General features: G+C 42.2%; 1 protein-coding gene across 1 annotated transcript in view; it reads right to left on the bottom strand.

Moving 5' to 3' along the window:
* Positions 1-17,758, bottom strand: part of AGAP1 (ArfGAP with GTPase domain, ankyrin repeat and PH domain 1) — a gene marked incomplete at its 3' end in the record, with an annotated part of 282,469 nt that extends 264,711 nt beyond the window's left edge. Inside the window, exon 1 of the mRNA XM_017743360.1 lies at positions 17,659-17,758. Coding sequence (XP_017598849.1) covers positions 17,659-17,707 — 49 coding nt within the window. The remainder of the gene's footprint in view (positions 1-17,658) is intronic.
* Between the last annotated feature and the right edge of the window lie 2,194 nt (positions 17,759-19,952).

Raw genomic sequence — 19,952 nt, 5'->3', positions numbered from 1 at the left:
ACCAATTCCTTCCTGAAATGATTTGAAATGGTCATGCAGAAAACAACATATGATAGAGTCGCTCCATGAAAAACAGCGAAACCAAAAATCCCATCATGATACAAACAGTGACAAAATGTGGAATCAAAACTGCACAGGTAGCACCAACACACTTGTTATTTAAAATGTGCATCTTCCCACAGGCATGCAGGGGATCTGAACAGAGGAACTTTGCCTGGCTTGGTCTGAGCAGCTGGCTCTCACCAGCTGCAAACCAGGGAGAGACTTCAGGGACCTTACAGAACCCCAGTCCTATCTGTTCGGCTGAATAAAAATCACCACAACCTTGCAAAGGTCAAAAGCTTTCTCTCAGAGCCAGGAACTCCCAGTCTGTTTGCTACAGGTCTTACTACTTGACACAGAAAAGAAGTCAAAAGTACCTTGTGGTCTGGAAGGTCAGTGAGGCCAACTACAAGTACCTCACAAATAGAACAGGAGACCTGAACCACCACAGAAGTATTTTTTCTTTTCAATTACCCCCTGTGTATGACCTTATCAAAAGGAAAAAGACTTTCAAGGGAGATAAACATCAACTGATAAACCAGACCTGGAAAATCCAAGTCCTTTTCCTATGGAGGCAGAGTAGCAGATTCATTGAGGCTGCAGCCAGGCCAGGGAGGAGATTGTCCCTCTCTGCACTGGGGACAGTTTTGGGCACCACAGTATCAGAAGGATCTAAAGCTGCTGGAGAGCATCCAAAGGAGGGACACAAAGATGCTGAAGGGCCCAGAGAGGATGCTAAATGAGGAACAGCTGAGGTCAACTGGCTTGTTGTCCTGGAGAAAAGGAGACTGAGGTCAGACCTCATCGGGGTCTGCAGCTACCTCCGGAGGGACAGCTCCAATCTCTGCTGTGCCCAGGGACAGGACCCAGGGAACAGCTGGAGCTGTGCCAGGGCAGGGTTAGGTTGGATCTCAGGGAAAGGCTCTTCCCCCAGAGGGTGCTGGGCACTGCCCAGGCTCCCCAGGGAATGGGCACGGCCCCAAGGCTGCCAGAGCCCAAGGTCAGAGCTGGGCTTGGCAGTGCTGGGGGAATCCTTGGACTCAATCTTAGAGGTCTTTTCCAGCATTAATGATTCCATGAGTCTACATTGCTGCAGCACATGAACTATGTAACCATACAAAGCTGTGAGAGCATTCCAAAAGCAGAGGGAAACAGAATAAAATCTAGTCGATTCTTTTAGGATATTCATTCATTTTCATTTTCTTCTGAAGTGCTGTTACCCCTCATACCACAGGCCGACCACAACGGTGATGAATTTGTCTTCAATCAATCTGAATGGCCAGAAGTCAAGCATCTTGTGCTGTATTTTAAGTCACCTTAGCAAAATTCAAGCCAGCCCTTATCTCAGTCTTGACATGATTTTGCCTACTTTCTCGTAGTTCTGCTTTCAGGCTGTGTGTATATTCCATAGGGTGCCTGCTCTGTAAAGCACAGCTGTATGTGACATTTAAATACCACTTCCAAATCCCTAGAACGCCTTTCTAGCCTTAGCTAAAATACTCATGTATTCAATTATCACTTATCTCTTAGGAGCAAAATTTATTTTCATCATTAACCGAGCACGTGTCCATCCATTTTTAAAGCTACAGTTCTTCCAAGGGAGAGAGCAGTAGCTGAAAGGGCTTTTATTTTCTTGTGGTGAAGGCATGCTAAAATAGACATAAAACGCCTGGCGTAGTGGAGAGCCAGGTGTCCAATTTTTCCTCTTAATGGCTGGAGGCAAAGAGCAAAAATAGCTTTGACCCACTTCTGCAGGAACCCATATGACCACTCCGTGTTAAGCTCACATGAGCACAGAACACGCTCCTGTTCTGTTAATTTATTCTCCGCAGAAAACAGCTGAACCAAAGGGATTTTTAACTCGCTTCACTTGCCATACACGCTCACCAGAGTTCATCCTGGGAAAAAAAAATTACATTTCTTTTAAAGTATTGTAATTTTCAGACAGGTATCATAGCACGGTCTTACTGGAAGGAAGTGGAATTTTAAAAAAAAATTGAAATCAGGAGTTTTTCAAGCAAGAAGCTTAGATAAAATCCTCACCGTAGCAGCAGTGCCTGTACCATTCCCACCAGGCTTACTCTGCTGCAAAAGCAACACTTACAGTGACTAATCATCAGCATACATATGGAACACTGATAAAGGCTTTGGAGAATATGGAAGCTCATCAGGATAACACAATTACGAGAATAAAGGCGAGTTATTTACATATATTGAGCTATCCCTTCACATCCAGCTTTGTCTTTACTCTTAAAGCAACCCACCTTCCAGCTGATTTTTCAGCATTGTAAGAGCAATACCCAACAGATACCTGCATACAAGCAGAGTTGCTCAAAAACTATTTCCAGATTCAAAAAGAGCAATGAATCTTTTTACAGCACAGGCGAATTGGACATAACAAGTATATTTTTGACTTTTCTCCTTCAAGTTACAGACACTGAAAAGAGTGCCCTCAAATAGAATGGTTTGGGTTGGAAGGGAACTTCAAGCTCATCCAGTGCCACCCCCTGGTTGTGTTTAAAAAAAGGCTGGGTGTGGCACTCGGTGCCATGGTTTAGTAGAGGTGGTGTTAGGGCATGGGTCGGACTCGGTGATCTTGGAGGTCTCTTCCAACCTGGTGACTGGACTTCCACACACGCTCCAGTTCTCTGTTCCAAACAGGGATGTGTATGATGGCATTAACAAAAGGCTGACAGACATCAGCAGGACTAATAGCAGAGGAGAAGCACAAGATTTCCAAGCAGATCCCTTCTCCCCTTTCTGGTATCAAGGAATAAGTGCACAAAGCAGGTGATAATCATTTAAGAGTTAAAAAACCCCCACCTCTTCTTTGCCCAGGTAGGAGGTGTGGATTTTAAATAATCTGGAAGAAGCACAGAACTCATCTTTGATACCCTCACCACATCCCTGCGCAGAAGACTGACAAGCCAAGTGCTATGAGCAGATGGTTCAAGGTTTAGCAGGAACCACCATCATATGCTAATTTGCTATTAATTACAGAAGCTGTCAGGATTACTGCAGTGCTGTGCACTAAGGAAGGGCACCAGAAAACACAGCCATTAAGGAAGATTTTTGACTAATAAAAGTTTCTGATAAAAATATAGCATTTTTAGTGACCAAAGGTTGAGGAACCTATGGTCATTGTGTTTGCTACTATGACATTCCATGTGCAAGGCAGCAGCACCAGTGCTAAACCCAGTCCTTACTGGTTTAGGGTAGAATCCCAGACTAATTTGGGTTGGAAGGGACCTCAAAGAACATCTCATTCCATCCCTCATTGCCATGGGGGGACATTTACTGCATCCTGCTCCTAAATAATTGTTCCTTCTATCAGTCACTTTACCCAAGTTTTGAACTGCAGACTTGAAAGCTCAAGAGCATCACCAGGTTTTGAGCAAATGCTGTCACTCACCACTTCTCTCGCACACAAGCTGGTAAGAAAAATGCCAGCAGCTGAAAACAAAAGCTTACTTCTCAATTTCTTACCTCAGCATCCCATCAGTCGTGGGACAGAACACTAATTACTTCATCCTGGTAATGTTTGCCTAAAGGGAGGGAAAAAGCAAACCACATCTGCATGTTCCCAAAAAGTTTAATGGGCATGGACATAGATGCTTTTTATTTCCATCAACATTTTCCTGACCCTCAAAGTATCGAAATACCAACACCTCTCTGCCTATCAACTTTCCACCCTTTCAAAGACAATTTCCGTATGGATTTTGTACAGAGCAGCTTGTCAATAACAGCATAATATAGATTTATATCCCTACCTATGTCAATTCCTAGAGGTTTTCATTCAGGGGTGGTAGTCATTTGTCCTTCCAAGTCTTATCAGTCAGAGCTGCTCAAAGCCCAGGCAGACAGGGAAAAGAGATATCAAGAATGTATAGAAACAACCAAAAAACTTCAGGAATTTCCTTCCCCTCAACACACAAATCCTATTAGCAACTAAGTAGTTGTCAGTGTGAATGACTAACAGCAAATATTTCATATATCATCTGGAAAGAGCCAAGCCCCTGAGATCTCATTATCAGAACCAAGTGCCCCAGATGACATGAATTATTTACTGCAAACCAGTGCTTTTGATGATGCATATGCATTATATGCTGAAGGTGCATCTGTGCCCCAGTTTTAAAACCACTGCGTGGAGACAAGGCCAGAAACTGAGCTAAAATCTAACATTGATTCCACAGCACAAGATGATGCTCTTGGCTGTTAAGTTTACCCATCACATGTGATAGTACACAGATGTTTGCAATACAACCCGAAGGTAAATGATAAGCACCTGGAGAATACAGGCATTTTTCTTCCTTTTCTTTCTGACACCCTGACAGAAAAGAAAATTCTTGGTCTTAATCACCTGTACCCAAAGCACAAGGTAATCCATTTCAGTTATCTGAGTGACAGCACACGGGGAGACACAGACACATCAGAACACACTCCTTCCCATCTCCCTCATCTGTTTTAGGCCTGTTTCTATCCTCTACAGTGCAGTTTCAGAAGGAAATCTATTACTCAGCCCAGAAACCAACAGCTTGTGGATTGCAGCATCCAAACCCTGACCATGGGGTTTTTTCCCATCTCTTCTCCTTCTCTGCCCCTCAGAAAGCAGCCCTAAGTGGGTTGCCTGACCACAGTTTCATCAAAACAGAGTGAAGCCTCACTTGCTTCTTTTTTAGGACCACACCATAACACATTCATTTCGTGCTTCCATTTCACTAACATCAAACTCAACAGGTGTTTTCACACTGATGCCTCTGACAGCCATGAAGGTGCCTGCAGAGCAGGAAGATGGTCTCTTCCATTTTAGTATTAAATGCAGTCTTGCCTTTATATAGGTCATTATTTTCATGTAATAGAATTTAGAATATTTGTAACACTAGTCTGAGAAACAACCCAAGTGTGTATGAATATAACAGGCATTCCTAATGGAAAACAGACAGCAATTATCACATCAATATTGGGGTGCTCATTCCCAGCACTTCATTAGGCTGATTTAAGACAGCTTTCATATGTAGAACATAAACCCCTTGCTCCTATACAGGGAGCTCTTCTTCCTTGTGCTCCAAGTCCTTATTCCCCTTGTTTAATCAACAAGGCACTGACCTGAAGGCAGAAATCACCTACAGGTGTAGTATATATAAAGATGCCTTTTCCTGGTCTTAAAATCAAGAGTCAAACACAGTTAGAAGGGGAAAAGGGATTTTACCTTGGTATTTATTTTAAGGATCCTTAAGTGCACACATCCAGGTCGAATGCACTGAAATGCACACAGCAGTGCATGCCCCGAAAGATCTGGTATAACATTATAGGTGTTATTAATTAGCAGATTTATCAAAGATTCCCCAATGAGAGGCTCAAGTGAGCCCCCTCCCCAAGGAGCCTTCCCCTGGATGGTTCTATCTCTGTTTACAGAATGTGTTCTGGAGAGGACCTTGGGCTCTGGGGCACACTGATCCCTGGCTACGAAGCTTCTAAAATGTTCAATCTCCTGGCTGAACAAGCAAGTCCAAGAATGTAGGCAAAAAGCACTGAGAATACAGAAGTTGTAAAAAGGTGTAACAGGGGTATAAAAGAAAAGGCAAAAAATCTTCATGGCATCACTCAGCTCCCAACACCTATTGTAAAGCACGGCTCCACCCCATGAAGGCTTAGATATATTCAGTGTGGGCATTTAAATTTGTTCCCACTGCTCTTTACAGCAAATACATGGATTTTTTTAAGAGAGAAAAGGGGAGTGGTCTTGCTGCGGTTTAACCCTGGTTAAGGAGGAACATCTGTTTACAGCATCCCTCCCTTATCAGCGTGGAGATATTGACAACCAGAACACAGCACAGAGCAATTACCAAGCCAACAAGGCACAGAACGAGTCCTCGAGGGATCTGTAAGCATCCTACATTGTTAATTTTAACCACCAATCCAGACATCTCAGAGGAGAACATTTAAAAGCAGTGGGAGTTGATGTCCACAAGCCCTTCTGAAAAGCTACCCACAGGCTGAGAGTATCAGCCAGGGAGAAAAAGGATATAGCCAGGGAATAACACCTCCTGGCTGTGAGGAGGGCAGGGGAACAGCATTAGCACCTGAAAGCAAACCAGCACTGACCCCTGCCACATCACTTCCTACGTTTTCAGGGTCAAAGATTTATTTTCCCCTAAACCACACAAATCTACTTTCACATGCCAGAGAAATACAAAGAATATGAGTTTGCAAACATAAGAAAATTAACATTTTATATCTGTTGGCACAAAGGCAAAATAAGCCGAGGTCCCTGCTCTGCTGCCAAATACATCTAAAACCAGTAGTGCACTCGAGACCAATGCTAGTGACCCAAATCTTTCCTCCTTTTGATTCTGCCTTCCAGATCTTCTCATTCCCACCACTGACATCCTCCAGCCCCTCCCCAAACCCAGCTTTCCTCCGACAGCACAGTGCCAAAGACCTTTCCCTTGAGATTTTCATATTACATCCTCTCTTGCAACAGTCCCCAGTTGTCTTCCCCAAGCTTCCTCTCCCAAATCAAAGGAGAAAGGACCCTGCACATCCTATGAACAATCCTTGCATACACCAGGCTTTGGAATGCCCGGATTTGGAAGGTTCATTGGCACAACTGTTCCCATGTCACGCACTGCCTGTCCCTCTCCCGGCTCCGCAGGCAGGAGAAGGGAACTATTGAGCTCAGCTCCTGCATCTGTACAGAGCTGCATCTTTACAGTTCACTGCTGGCCTTGTCTGAATCAAAGAGTGGGGTTTTAAAATTCAAGTGACCATTTCAATGTGCGCCTCAGCATTATTTAGCAGCACTGAGAAATACAATTTGCTACCAAGCCCAGTCGGCCCCAGATTAATGGCCAACACACTCCACATTTCTAATTTATCACTGCAAATTTACAAGTAAATTCAGTAAGTACTATAAACACTGAAGTGCAATAGATAGATTACTAGTCTTAGCCCATTTTAACCTGGAGCAAGCACAAAATATAAAAGCTGATATTATTTTGATCATAGATTTCAGCTGCCTCAGGAAAGAGGCAAGCTGGACAGTAATTCACACCCCTCAAGCTGAGCTGGCAGCAGGAGCCTCAGAAGTAGGTATGGTCACCAAAGGTGCCCCAAAATGTCAGTTATTAGAGTTACCCAAAATCCAAGGTCTCCCTTTGCCATAGATAGGAACTACTTTTTTCCTAGCAGCAGTAAACCCACCTTCCTACACTTAAGACCTGAACTGACAAAACACAGAAAAAGCTGCCCTAATCAAATAAAACACTGTTAGTTTGCAATCAGAATTTTTATGCCATACCTTACACACCAACACTGAATGTGGGGATTTAGGGAACTTCTGTGGACTGAGCTCTGTTCCTGTGTGCAGAGGCCGATATAACACTAAAAGAGGAGAAACTTGGCACTGTGTTTTGTGAATTTAGTTATTTCACAGAATCACAGAATATCTTAAGAGGGAAGGAACCCCAAGGGATCATCAATCCAACCCCAGGCCCTGCACAGACACCCCACCAATCCCACCCTGGGCATCCCTGGCAGCGCTGTCCAAACGCTCCTGGAGCTCTGGCAGCCTCGGGGCCGTGCCCATTGCCTGGGGAGCCTGGGCAGTGCCCAGCACCCCCCTTCAGCCTTGTGTTGTTCAGCTTCCTCAGTGCCAACTCACAAACCTTCAAGCAGGGAAGATTCTTGAGACACCCACAATCCAAATTCCACATACCCAGTCCTTAATCCCTTCTTTGACGTTCTTTCTCTGCTATCCCTAGGTGGGAGCCCTGGACATTCTCATGCTCCTTCCACATTAACCCAGCCCAGAAGACATTCTCATTCTCAACTCCCAGTACATTTACTTGCTCTAAAAATCTTTGGTACAGCATCCCCAGACACGCAGGGCACACGTGCATTAGCAGCACCCTGACACACACAGAAGTGCAGCATCCTAAAGTCAGAATTACCTCTTTTGTGAAGGTTACTCACACAAACTAATGACTCCAGATGCTATTTCCATATCAGCAAGCACTCCTTCCAGGGCACAGTTTTCCACATGGTCCTGCACAAACAAGCTCCTAGAAAGCTCACAGTTATTTTCACTGCTGTAAAACAGGAGGAAAGGAGAAATACACACCCATAACTGCTTATATTAAGTTCATTTATTCCATGGACAGTGCATAATTGTCATAAAACAGTTTACCATGAGCAGTAACTTTCCACAAAGCTCTGACACTCAATTTATGGCAAGTTCTACTTTTGCATATGAGGAAAAAAGAGTTAGTGCCAACATCTATGAAATTCGTGATAGTGCTAAGAAAAATGACGTTTCCTTAGGCACTTTCTCTTTAAAAAAAAAAAAAATTTCTGAACTCACACTCGTACATATCTCACTAAGTAAAAACATGCTGGGAATGTTCAAACTGCTCTCATGCCGTCTGAAATCTCTCAGCTCTGGGTTTCTGTTTTGGTTTTGTTTAACCTTGGCCTGTGAGCTCTAAGTGTCAGCCACACCTCCCATAACTCTTCCCGTGGAAAGAGATTTAGAAGTTGGAGCAGAGGGATCTGAGCTCTCTCTCCAAAGCGAGAGCTGAGCACGAGGCACAAGTCCCACAACAGGTACTTATTTAATACCATTACTCCTGACACCTCTGGGTAATTTTCTAATTAAAGTGAGTAGCTGAGAGGTTCAGACTCTTCAGTTTCATCCTGCGAAGTAGCAAGATAAAGTGAGTGCGGAATAATCTCAGGGTTTCCAACCCAAAGGCAGCACGTGAAAGAGTTACTGTGCATCAAATTGTTGTACTGTCCTCTGAAGGCCCTCTCAAAATGATGCAACTTAAAATTCTTCACTTAGAGGACTGACTGCAAGTATTTCTGTAGATATAAAGCAGGTGGGAATGGCAACGTGCAAACTTAATTTACAGGGGCATCCTCTAAACTGACTTTAAAAACTGTCTTGCTTCTCTTTAGGCAAAAGCAGCACTATGTTGCTGCAACTACCATCATTTGCTAGATTAGTAATGTGTAACTATCACCAAAGGGATTTAATTTGTAGGTTCTGAGCTTAACAGGAGGATTTTATACTGCAAACAAGTCTTGTCACACAAGATCAACCCTCACAAAACTCAGACATGCACCCTCAGAGCCAGGATTCAGCTAAACCAGCTTCCTTCCTTTATCTAATTTTAAAAACCAGGACGAAATGTTATAAACCAAAAGGCAAACTAGAAAGCTGCTGTGAGAGAATCAATTCTCATCGTGACTCATACTGTTAGCAGAGCCCCAGAACACTCTTACAGAAAGAATACTAATTACATGCATAAACCATGCAGAAAATGGAGAAAAAAACAGGGATATCCCCGATGCAGGAATACTTGTACAGCAGCTTTTTGAGTCTGAGTCCTGTTATAAACAGGCTTTCTAAATTTCTTCCGCAAGTCCAAGTTCTCCTTTTTCCTTCCTATCATTTGGCTTTTATCCCATCTTCAAAGGACTAGAGAATCCAGTTTGACTTCTGTATCTCATTACCTCCACCTACTGGCAAGAGCTGCTCCTGGTTTATAAACCCCCTCCAGACCCATTTCATACTTCATCATTAAAAAAAAAAAAAGCTAATTTCAGAAATCTTGATAATTGAGAGAGAAGAACACAAACAATCCAACTCCAAAACACCTGAAGGTACAAGCCAAGTTAGAGGCCTCACACCACTATTTTTCTATGTCTAGAATTTATTCCTCCCTACCAGTGAATGAAATTTATCTTTGGATTGAAAATCAACAGCAGGAACCTAAGAGTCAATTTAAAATATTAATTTGATTTCCCATTAAGCGGCACAGCCTTTATTGGTAACATATTACACATAAAATCAGAAAATCCTGGAATGGTTTGGGTTGGAAGGGGACCTTAAAGCCCAACTCATTCCACCCCCTGCCATGGGCAGCGACACCTTCCACCATCCCAGGTTGCTCCAAGCCCTGTCCAACCCGGCCTGGAACACTTCCAGGGGTGGGGCAGAAGAGTAATAGAAGCAACAACAGCTACTATTTAAAACAATTCCTGGACTAGCACAAACATCCCAAGGCGATCACACTCAGCCCCTATTCCTGCACACAGCCATAGCTCTGCTGCAAACCAGTTCTTTAAAACAAGATAACAACAAAAGAATTAACCCACTACAAGTCAGGCACATCAAAACATTTTTAATACTAAAGGCTGGTGGGCTCTGAAATTATGCTTCCCCTACATTAATTCTGATTAGATGGGATCTTCAGATGTGCCTGGAAACTTTCCTTATATTCAGCGGCTCTTTGTAAGGTATTAGATTATTTTAGGACATCAAAACTATTTGTTCTAATGCAAAATAAAATGCATGCTTTCCGTTTTCCCAGATCTCCTTATGCTATTTATTGTACTGCTCCCCATCCCCAACTCTCAGAGTTGTCAGCAACCAGAAGGGGGCAACATTTTAAATAGTATGTAAAACCACCACCAATGTAATCAGCTGCAGAGCACTGGGACAAGCTTAGTCTTACCAAAAATCACCAGGTTGTCTCAAAGCTCCTCTCTTATCATGTAACAAGGAGAATTTCCATTTCCTTTTTCTACAGATCCAAGAACTCTGAATGATTTGATCAGAAAAATTTTGTGAGCAGTGAATTAAGTATTTTCCCATCAGCAGTGCAGTGTCATGATGCTTCGGTCCAAACACAACTGTTCTGTAGATACACTACTGTTAACTTGCATTATTTCAGGCACTGAATTTAAAAGTGAGACCTTTTCTGAAGCATTTCAGGCTCTTTATTTACCATGCTGAGCTCCTGAAATAGCCTCAGTTTGCACAGCTGCCCCAGAATAAGCTCACTTTTTCATGCAACATACATAACTTTCACATTAAAGTCAAAGTGACGATCCACTTAAGGGAAATGCAAAACCTTTCCATCTCATGATAAATAGCACAGATTCAGTTGTTCTTTGAAACTCAGCAAGCAAAACATGCTCTGATCCATCCAAGACAGAGCTGCTCAGTGATCCACAAGCAGAGCCACAAAATTCTCTAAGAGACTGCTGCTATGGTGATGCTTCTTCAAGAGTGAGCAACATCCACAGAAACACCGTGCACAAACACGGCAAAAAACTCCTTTGGGTTTTAAACAGTAAATTTCAATTTGGGGAGCGAGAGAAAAATGTCACCATGGAAAAATAGTTTCAAGGAAGAATGTGAATGCCCTGGATCAAAGATAAATCTGGGATTCACCCCAGAGGTTTGTTTTTCCTTACATGGATGCCGACAGGCTGCATTAATTTAATCTTTACAAAGCATATTGTTGTTAAATCTGATTTTTAGCTGTTCCTCGCTGCCTGGCACTGTTTACACCTGAGAATTAACCTGTTCCTGTCAGTTTGTTCATACTGTGCTTGATCAAACCTGCTCTAACTTTACCTGGTCCGGGGTGGTGCTGCCTCTGAGGAACCACACGAGGAACTAGCATCTGAAGGCATCCAGGACTAATCCTTGCCTGATAATAGAATATTTCCAACTTGGATTGATTTGGGGTGTGAGGATGAAGATGCTTGGCATTCTGTATCAGAAACCTGGAAGATTTTAGCCCAGTTTCCATGAGAACTAAGTCCTTACTGTGTAAGTCAGGTGGATGTATTTAAAATTCCCCACGGTTTTATAGATGGGTTGAGTTTTAAAATACAATAAAATATTTAAGGTATGACATAAAGAAATTTTTTAAAAATCAAATTTCACTTCATAACTAAGCTTCACTCAATTAAAAAAAATTGAAAATTTTATAACAGGAAAGTAAGCAAAAAAAAAGGAGTACAAATTAAAGTCCCAGAGGAAGTGGAAAGGCCACACTGATTTACTAATACTGGTTTAAATATTCAGTCCCAGGCTGATCTTTCCCCACTAATCTAGTAGGAAACTGAACCCAAACTGCCCTTTTGTACCAACTCCTGAACACCAAGAGTTCGGGACAAGAAGTGTCACATTTTTTCCAGTATGTCCAGATAAACCAGCCCTTAAGGCTGACTAATTAGGCAGCTTTTTTAGGGAATGGAAGATCATGAACCAAAAAGCTCCCAAGCCAAGATCAAACAGCTCCGTTTTGTGTATGATCCCCCTCAGATGCTTTCCCAGAACTGCACTTCCTGTGCAGAAGCTGCTTTAAGCAAAACATTCACACAGACTTAAAACTGAGAAGGTGGGACAAGTGCTTATTAATAAAAAAGCTTTTAATTTATCTTATTCTGAAAAATTAAATATGTAATTAGTTCTACAATCATACATTTAATGAAAACAGAGCACACACCATCCTGAGCCTCCTTCAGGCTTCTCCTGCACTCATCCCTGTCAATAATCAAATAACCAGTTCTAGAAATACTGAGTCAGATACCAATATTGATAGAGGCTTTTTATTAAGTTGAAAATCGTTTTGTATTCTTACTCCTCTGCCAGGATTGCATGTTGGTTTTTATTTACCCATCTACTGAAGTACCAACACTGCCATTTTCCCCAAAAAAAGCACTCTTTTAACATGCTGTAAGCTCATGATCATAACTCAGATTTTTGTTTCTTCCCATGTATGTAGCACATACCTTTTTTACACTGTTTCCCTTCGGTATAGTATACCCCCTCTTCCAACTAAAGAAAACTGACTACATTTAAAATAGAGTATCGTATTTCCCATCAAACTAAGACCTTCAAGGTCTAGAGCCAGTATTAAAGGTTTATGGGACTCCAACCCCCTGGATACTCATTAGCAAATGAGAGTCTTCAATACCAGGTTCCTGGAAGAAGATTTTAGCCTCACTTGCCAGTAATTTTTGGAATTTCACTGCACAGACACCACAGCAAACTCTCACCTCTACATCCTTCTGCTTCCAAAAGTCACCAGAATTATTGGTATCTGAGTTCCTCATGTACCAACCAATTCTGCTTTTATTAATATACCAATTATGAATGTGAACTAATTTGCCATATCCCTGTTTATAGAAGGTTGTATCTGAGGATACTGGAATGGTAAAACTCCACAAAATCAACTGAAAAAAACCACAGAATAAGCCCAAGTGTTGCCTTTTGTAACAGGTTATTAGAACAGATCCTGATAGAGGCAGTAGAAAATACTGTTTAGGCAAAGCTACTCAAACTAACGCAATTCTCCCTCATGTAAGAGATGATTCACGATGGGAATCAATATTTCACCTTCAGAGATCATGAACAACACCTACATCTCCTCTGCCCAGGTACAACCAGCTAATCAAGAATGATCTGCCTACAGCACAGTATTTATCTTGCTACTCTGCTCTGCCAATAGACACTGCTCACATAAACACTGTCTGGTTAAAGAAAAGTAGCCATCAATCCATCATTCACTTGCCAGTCTCTTAAGAATGTTATGAATATTGCTAATCACAGTAGAAACAATCCTGCTCTGTCCCTAAGGGCCAAGTTTCATCTACTGTCACACAAACAATGAGAATTTCTTTCTTTTTAGAGATTAAGCACACTTATTAAAAACACCCTGATGAACTGGAAGGTTCTTTCTCTGATTACAGAGCCCCTCCTCTTTCTTTGGCTCACTGCACACTTCCCAGAACCTTTCAATTGATCACTGAAGTCCCTGCAAAACTGAAATGCTCCATTTATTCCAAAGAACCTGGGCCTTCAGAAACTTACCCAAATTTCTCTTTTCCATTTCCAGAGCCAGGATGCTTTTAGCAGCTTGACAACATTACTTTGGTACAGAAGACTTTGTAAGAACCTCAATTCATTTGTAACTGCTACTTACAGAATCTCAGACTGGTTTGGGTTGGAAGGGACCATAAAGTTCATCCAGTTCCACCTCCTTCCACTAGGCCCAGGTTGCTCCAAGCCCCATCCAACCTGGCCTGGAACACTTCCAGATGGAGCAGCCACAGTTTGAGACCTCCTGTTAAGGCTGCCTCTGTTAGATCCTGGATTGAAAAGGATTTATCACCTACATATGAGAGAACAAATTTAAAACAAACCCACTCTACACAACTGTTATTTCAGTTTCTGGCATCTAAACTTCTGGAAGTTAGAAAATTCCTTGCTATCCATCTTTCAACCACGTGGTTGCACTTGGTCACCACCAGGATCTCCAGGATGCAAGATCCAAGCAGGCACTGATGCTGCCAAGAGTTCAGTTGACAAGAAGCTGATGAGCATGAGGAAAATCCTGCAAGCCCGTATCTCATAGATTTTTATAAAAGCTGACACCGGATCATATTAGTTGCAATTGCAAATTGCAGTAAATACTACCAGCATGTATTTATATTTACCAAGAGCCTGATTTTTTTTGTTGTGTTGTTAACGTTACACAACTAACATGTTGTTTTGACTGGTACCAAGCTCAGATGAGTTCATATTGGGCAGGAGTTAATTAGTGCTTAATTCCAAAAGCAGAAAATGCAACAGTTTGGGGGTGGGATTTATGTAGGGTGGGTTTTTGTTGCTGTTGCTGCTACTATATTGGGTTTTTTTAAGAGGTGTCCACATTTTTGTCTTCACAAAGAGTCCTTGAAGCAAAGTCATGAATTCTGTGTATAATCAGCTCCCTCAGTTCATTATCATCACCTTTGCATATACTTGTACCTGTTGCTCCTGGGATAACAATATGCCTGAGGCTTACAACACATCTGAACTCCCAAAAAAAGGCATTTCTTAATCTGGATACTCCCTAAAGGAAAAAAAATTGAACTTAAGATCCTTAAAAGAAAATCAATTTTCGTTTTATACATATGAAGTTTATTCATCATTAATGACAAGCTTTCTGTCACATCACATCTTCATTGTTATCCCAATTTAACATTCAGACACATCTTCAGACATTAACTGAGTCTAAACTATTGCCACTGTATTTTCAGATGTTCTCCACATAAAATATTTCTGAAAAGAAGCTCTGACTAACATCACTGCAGGATTGTCTCTGGATGGGCACTCAGTGCTCTGGTCTGCTTGACAAGGTGGTGACTGGTCAAAGGCTGGACCCGATGATCTTGGAGGCCTTTTCCAACCTTAATGACTCCATGATGAGGGAACAGTGAAACCACAGCACTCAGTTCTGCCAGCCAAATGTTTCATTTTGCTATCTTTTAACTACCTGAAGACAAAATATAAGGATATTAAAGTCATTCAAGAGTTGCTTACAGCACACAAGTAAGTAACATCAGGCACTGGAACTCCTTCACTGCAAATACTGAGACACTGCTATAAACAATTATTTAACAATTTTTATTTAACAATTATTTAACCTGCTAAACCCTCCTAAACCCCCACCCCCCCTAACAAAAATAACATTTCCCAGATTGTGATATACTCCATGTGTTCATTTTGGCTCTACCAGGGGAAGAAGCTGCTACCATTACAGCTGTGCCATGAATCCATACACGCAGATTCCAAGGATTTCTTGCAGAATGGGTGTCTTAAGCCTGGGGAAGAGAAGGCTCCAGGGAGAACTTAGAGCTCCTCCCAGGGCCTAAAGGGGCTCTAAGAGAGCTGCAGAGGGACTGGGGATAAGGGCCTGGAGTGACAGGGCACAGGGAATGGCTTCCCAGTGCCAGAGGGCAGGGCTGGATGGGAGATTGGGAAGGAATTGTTCCCTGGGAGGGTGGGAGGCCCTGGCACAGGGTGCCCAGAGCAGCTGGGGCTGCCCCTGGATCCCTGGCAGTGCCCAAGGCCAGGCTGGACATTGGGGCTTGGAGCAGCCTGGGACAGTGGGAGGTGTCCCTGCCATGGCAGGGGGTAGAACCAGATGACATTCAAGGGCCCCTTCTATCCCAAACCAGTCTAGGATTCTGCAAGAATTCCACAACTACCTTTACCTGAACCACTCCAGTAACACTCAACTGACATTTCCAAACCTTGGCCTGATGAGAAACAACTGATTTCCAATCTTCTCCATAACAGACTATGGTTAAGCATTGGAAAAGTGACTTCATCAGCTACAGAATTAAGGCTACCAAGATTTTGGGTAGTCTGAATTGTGAATATCATGGTCATGTGAAATGCCAAAAATTCACATTCCCCACAACTAAAACTTGATTGCGTCTTGTGGCTACAGTATACACAAGACACCCCTAAGTAGGGTTGCAACAAAAGTAAACAGCTTTGAGAAGTGGGGGTTTTACTATGTAAACTTCCTATTTCTCTCACTCAGAAAAAAAAAAAGTTCTATGAATAAGCAGTTCTTTTCAAACATTTCAAAAGTAGTGTATCTTTTCCTTTTACCAAACATTATCACAAAAAATGCCTTTGGGGGCTTCTGTAGATGTTTTCAATGGGAGGAGGAAAAATCAAGTGTCAATGAAGTTTCCTCTGCCAGAGGGTAAGGAAAGGCAAGGGAAGCACATCAACGAGGAGGATTACAGGACCCACAGACTGACAGGAGTTCAGGTCTCCATGACTTTCTCGAACTGAAAGCATCACGTTTTGAAGCCTATTACATTCAGCATCCATTTTGTTGCATCTACTTGCATTGCATTTTCTGTACACACAAGTTGTGCTGAGCTGCTACTCAGGTTTTTGCTAAAGCTTCACAATACCTTCTTTGCAATAAGAATCCTAACAGCAGCAGGCAGTGAAGCTCTGCCTGACTGGTGCATTCATTCCAGACACCAGCAGAAGCAGCATCCTGGGCAAGCCATTCAGTTTCAGATCCCTAAATAATTACCTATCGGTGCAGAGCTCACAAACACGAGAAGAAAACACTAAGTAAGTCGGCAGCAGGAGATTTGGTGTCTCAATAGGAAGATAAGGAATCCATCTGACTTATCTCCATCATGCTCTCACCGAAGCAGCCTCACAGAAATAGAGCAGGTCATGAATTTTCTGTAAGGAGAATTGTAGAAGCCCATCAAATATTAAAAAGCACTGCAGATGTCTGCAGTCCTTTCTAAAAGCTTTTTTTCAGACGAGCAAGGAGGACACATTAATTAATTAAATTAACTGTTTCCAAACATTCCACTTCTACAGATCATTACCTTTCTTCAGATGTTTTTAATAGAAAATTAGTCTCTTCCTCCAGGGTTTTCATTCCAGAGCTGCTCTCTAACTGTAACAATGTTTGTTTATCCAGGCTTTCAGAAGACCTCACAGAACCTTATTGCTTTCTGCACAACCTGAAGCAATAGTTACATCTCAGTGATTTTCAGAAAGCCTCTAACATCAGCCACATCTCCAGGTTATCACTTGCACAAGCAAAAACCTTAAGTACAAATATGAAATTACCTGCACTGCAAAAAGAGCCTCTTGAAAATTATCAGGAATGCATATGAATCACTCCAGCTTATTGAATTACTGCATCTACCCCACAATACACTTAATGGGGTTTCTTAATATTTCTCTCCACCAAACACATCTCCCTGTCACATGACACGAGCTGAATACCTACAGAGAGGACTGAATTTTCATCACATCCAGCTGCAAGGTACCTGCCTGAATAATTCTGACAAGATCAACTTGTTTGTGTTCCAACCAATCCTTCATTAGTGCATTGCTCAAAAATCAGTCATAAGATGCCTGTTTCTAAATAGGAAACCTGCTGAAAGACATTATTCCAGAACAGAAACTGAACTGAAAGCTGAAAAACATCATACCTATATTTGAAATGCCATCTTCTTCCAGCTCCTTTGCAGCAAATAACATCCTTTCCAAAGAAGCAAGGTGCAGAAATCAGCTTGTGCACTGTTCATATGCACCTGTGCCGATTCGAACACACCATCGAGGCTTCGGTCAGAGAAGAACGGAACTCTTTGAGGTGCCAACTTCAGCCACCCAGAGCTACGCAGCTCCTTTTACATGATCAGGCAATACTTTCCTCCTCTTACATAAGAGGCAGAACTCCCAGGTGCCCCCGTTTCCAGCACGGTGCTGGCAGTGCAGGAAGAGGCTGCAGCTGTCCCGTGCCCACGCCGGGCTCTCCCATGCGCTGACCCAAGAGGCAGCAGATCAACACTTCGGGATTATTGCTCCTCAGGGCTTCTAAAAATCAAACACCAGCTGCTATCAGAGTCCATGTGCTGATACCCAGCACCACTGACCAAGTGCCACATCTCAGACCTCCTATTTCCTTAATGCCACAGACAGACAGATTTATATTGCACTCTGTATCTGACAGTGAAAGGCTGCCCAATACCAATTTAGTTCTTAGCCTGATAATCAAGGTAAAAAAAACCCCAAACCAACCTTTTCTTAGCATAACCTTGCGTGCCAGCCGTGGTTACTTCAGGCTTCAGAAGCAAGGAGGCTGCTTCAGGCTTTGAGAAGCAGCTACGAAGTGGAGACCCCACTCAGATTTTCCCAGCACCCGTGCAAAAGACCATTCTCAGTGCACAGACCTCACACGTAACTGGCATTGACAATTGGCACTGACACTCTTGGATCCAACAACATGAATTTATTATGAATTGAATCAGCTTTCAATTAATCAGATTAGCACCCCAGCTGTGAATACATACTCTTCAGAACCTTATTCTTGCACTGTGACCTCCTGTTATCTCACACTATCACAGAAATTTAATCTGTCAAACAATCCAGTACAAAGTCCATGCAATTACATCTGCTTAAGTACAAATCCAGGCTTGGCAGTAAGCCTTCTACAGATACGTCTTGTTCATATGTCAGTCAAGTTTCGTTCAAGTAATTACAGCCTCTTTCTTACAGGAAACAGCTACTGCTATTTGCAAAGTCTCAAATTTCCAAAGCACTGAAGGGCAAGCCAAGCCTGGGACTTCCAGTTTTATGAACAGCAAATTGAAGGAGGGATGTGAAGTCAGGATCACTGAGGCCTGCTATGGATCAACCAGTCCATACTAACTGCAACAGGGATATTTCATTAACATTCACCACTAATTGGCGTGGCTATGAAATGCAGATCAAGCTGAGTCTTGTCATGAGTCACAAGTTTCTCCACTTGTACCACCCGTACTTTGTCTTTCCTTGAAAGAGAGAACTTGATCACAACTTCCATCTTTTCTGGTTTTAACCAATGCACACCTCAGGTGGTTTAAAGCAGAGCAGAGGGGATCAGAAACATGAACTGCAACACATTGGAGAGGCACAATATAACCTAAAGCAGAAACCATATTCTCTTAGTTCTTACAAAAGTCCCCTGTGTAGGTCCCTTCTTTTATTCTCTTCTCCCTCTATTCTCAGAACGATGCTCATGCAAATTTCAGGTCAGTTTTAAAGTGTATGCATTGTACCTTAAGAACTAGTTCTGTAGTACATAGCAAGAAAGTAAAATTGGACCTCAGTTACTTATAATAGCCCATAGGCAGTAAGTTATCTACCTGTTTCCGTCAGAAAAATGAATACAAAGATCCCACAGAACTTTGCCTTCTGCCTGTTCACTCCTCAGATTACAAATGCCCCACAGATTCTTTCCAAAGTAACCAACATTCAATAGCACTCTATGTGTGATTGCAATCTGCATTTACAGTATTATTTAAAAATATACATGCCAACAAATACTCTCGTTATCCTCCATCCTTTGTACAAAACACCTATAATAGCTTTACATTTGTTAAATTAAATTAGATGAAATTTAATACACCAACTTACAGAGGAAAGTGAGTTCAATCAGTTCTTCAGTCCTGTTCCTCTGTTCAGTTCTTACTTATCCAGGTGTTAATGGTTCAAGTCGGGCTTTTTAGTTTCTGTAGTGTAAGAGCCATGTCAGGAGGTTTACTGACTCAGAGCTACCACTTATTTCTAGCTGAAAATGTGTTCAAAATGCTGTCTTTTCACTCTACTCTTTAATTATCACCATTTGGTTAATTTTGAACCCTTTAGCAAGTGTTACATCATGGGAGTGTTGTCTTTAAAGCAGTCAGGATCAACCATGGAAGATTTTATTCAGTTTTATAATTATCTCTAATTATCTAGGTCT

This window comes from Corvus brachyrhynchos, unplaced genomic scaffold, assembly GCF_000691975.1.
Source record: "Corvus brachyrhynchos isolate BGI_N302 unplaced genomic scaffold, ASM69197v1 scaffold79, whole genome shotgun sequence".
Taxonomy (NCBI): domain Eukaryota; kingdom Metazoa; phylum Chordata; class Aves; order Passeriformes; family Corvidae; genus Corvus; species Corvus brachyrhynchos.
The sequence above is the reverse complement of the archived record's forward strand: the minus strand, read 5'-3'. Positions and strand labels throughout refer to the sequence as shown.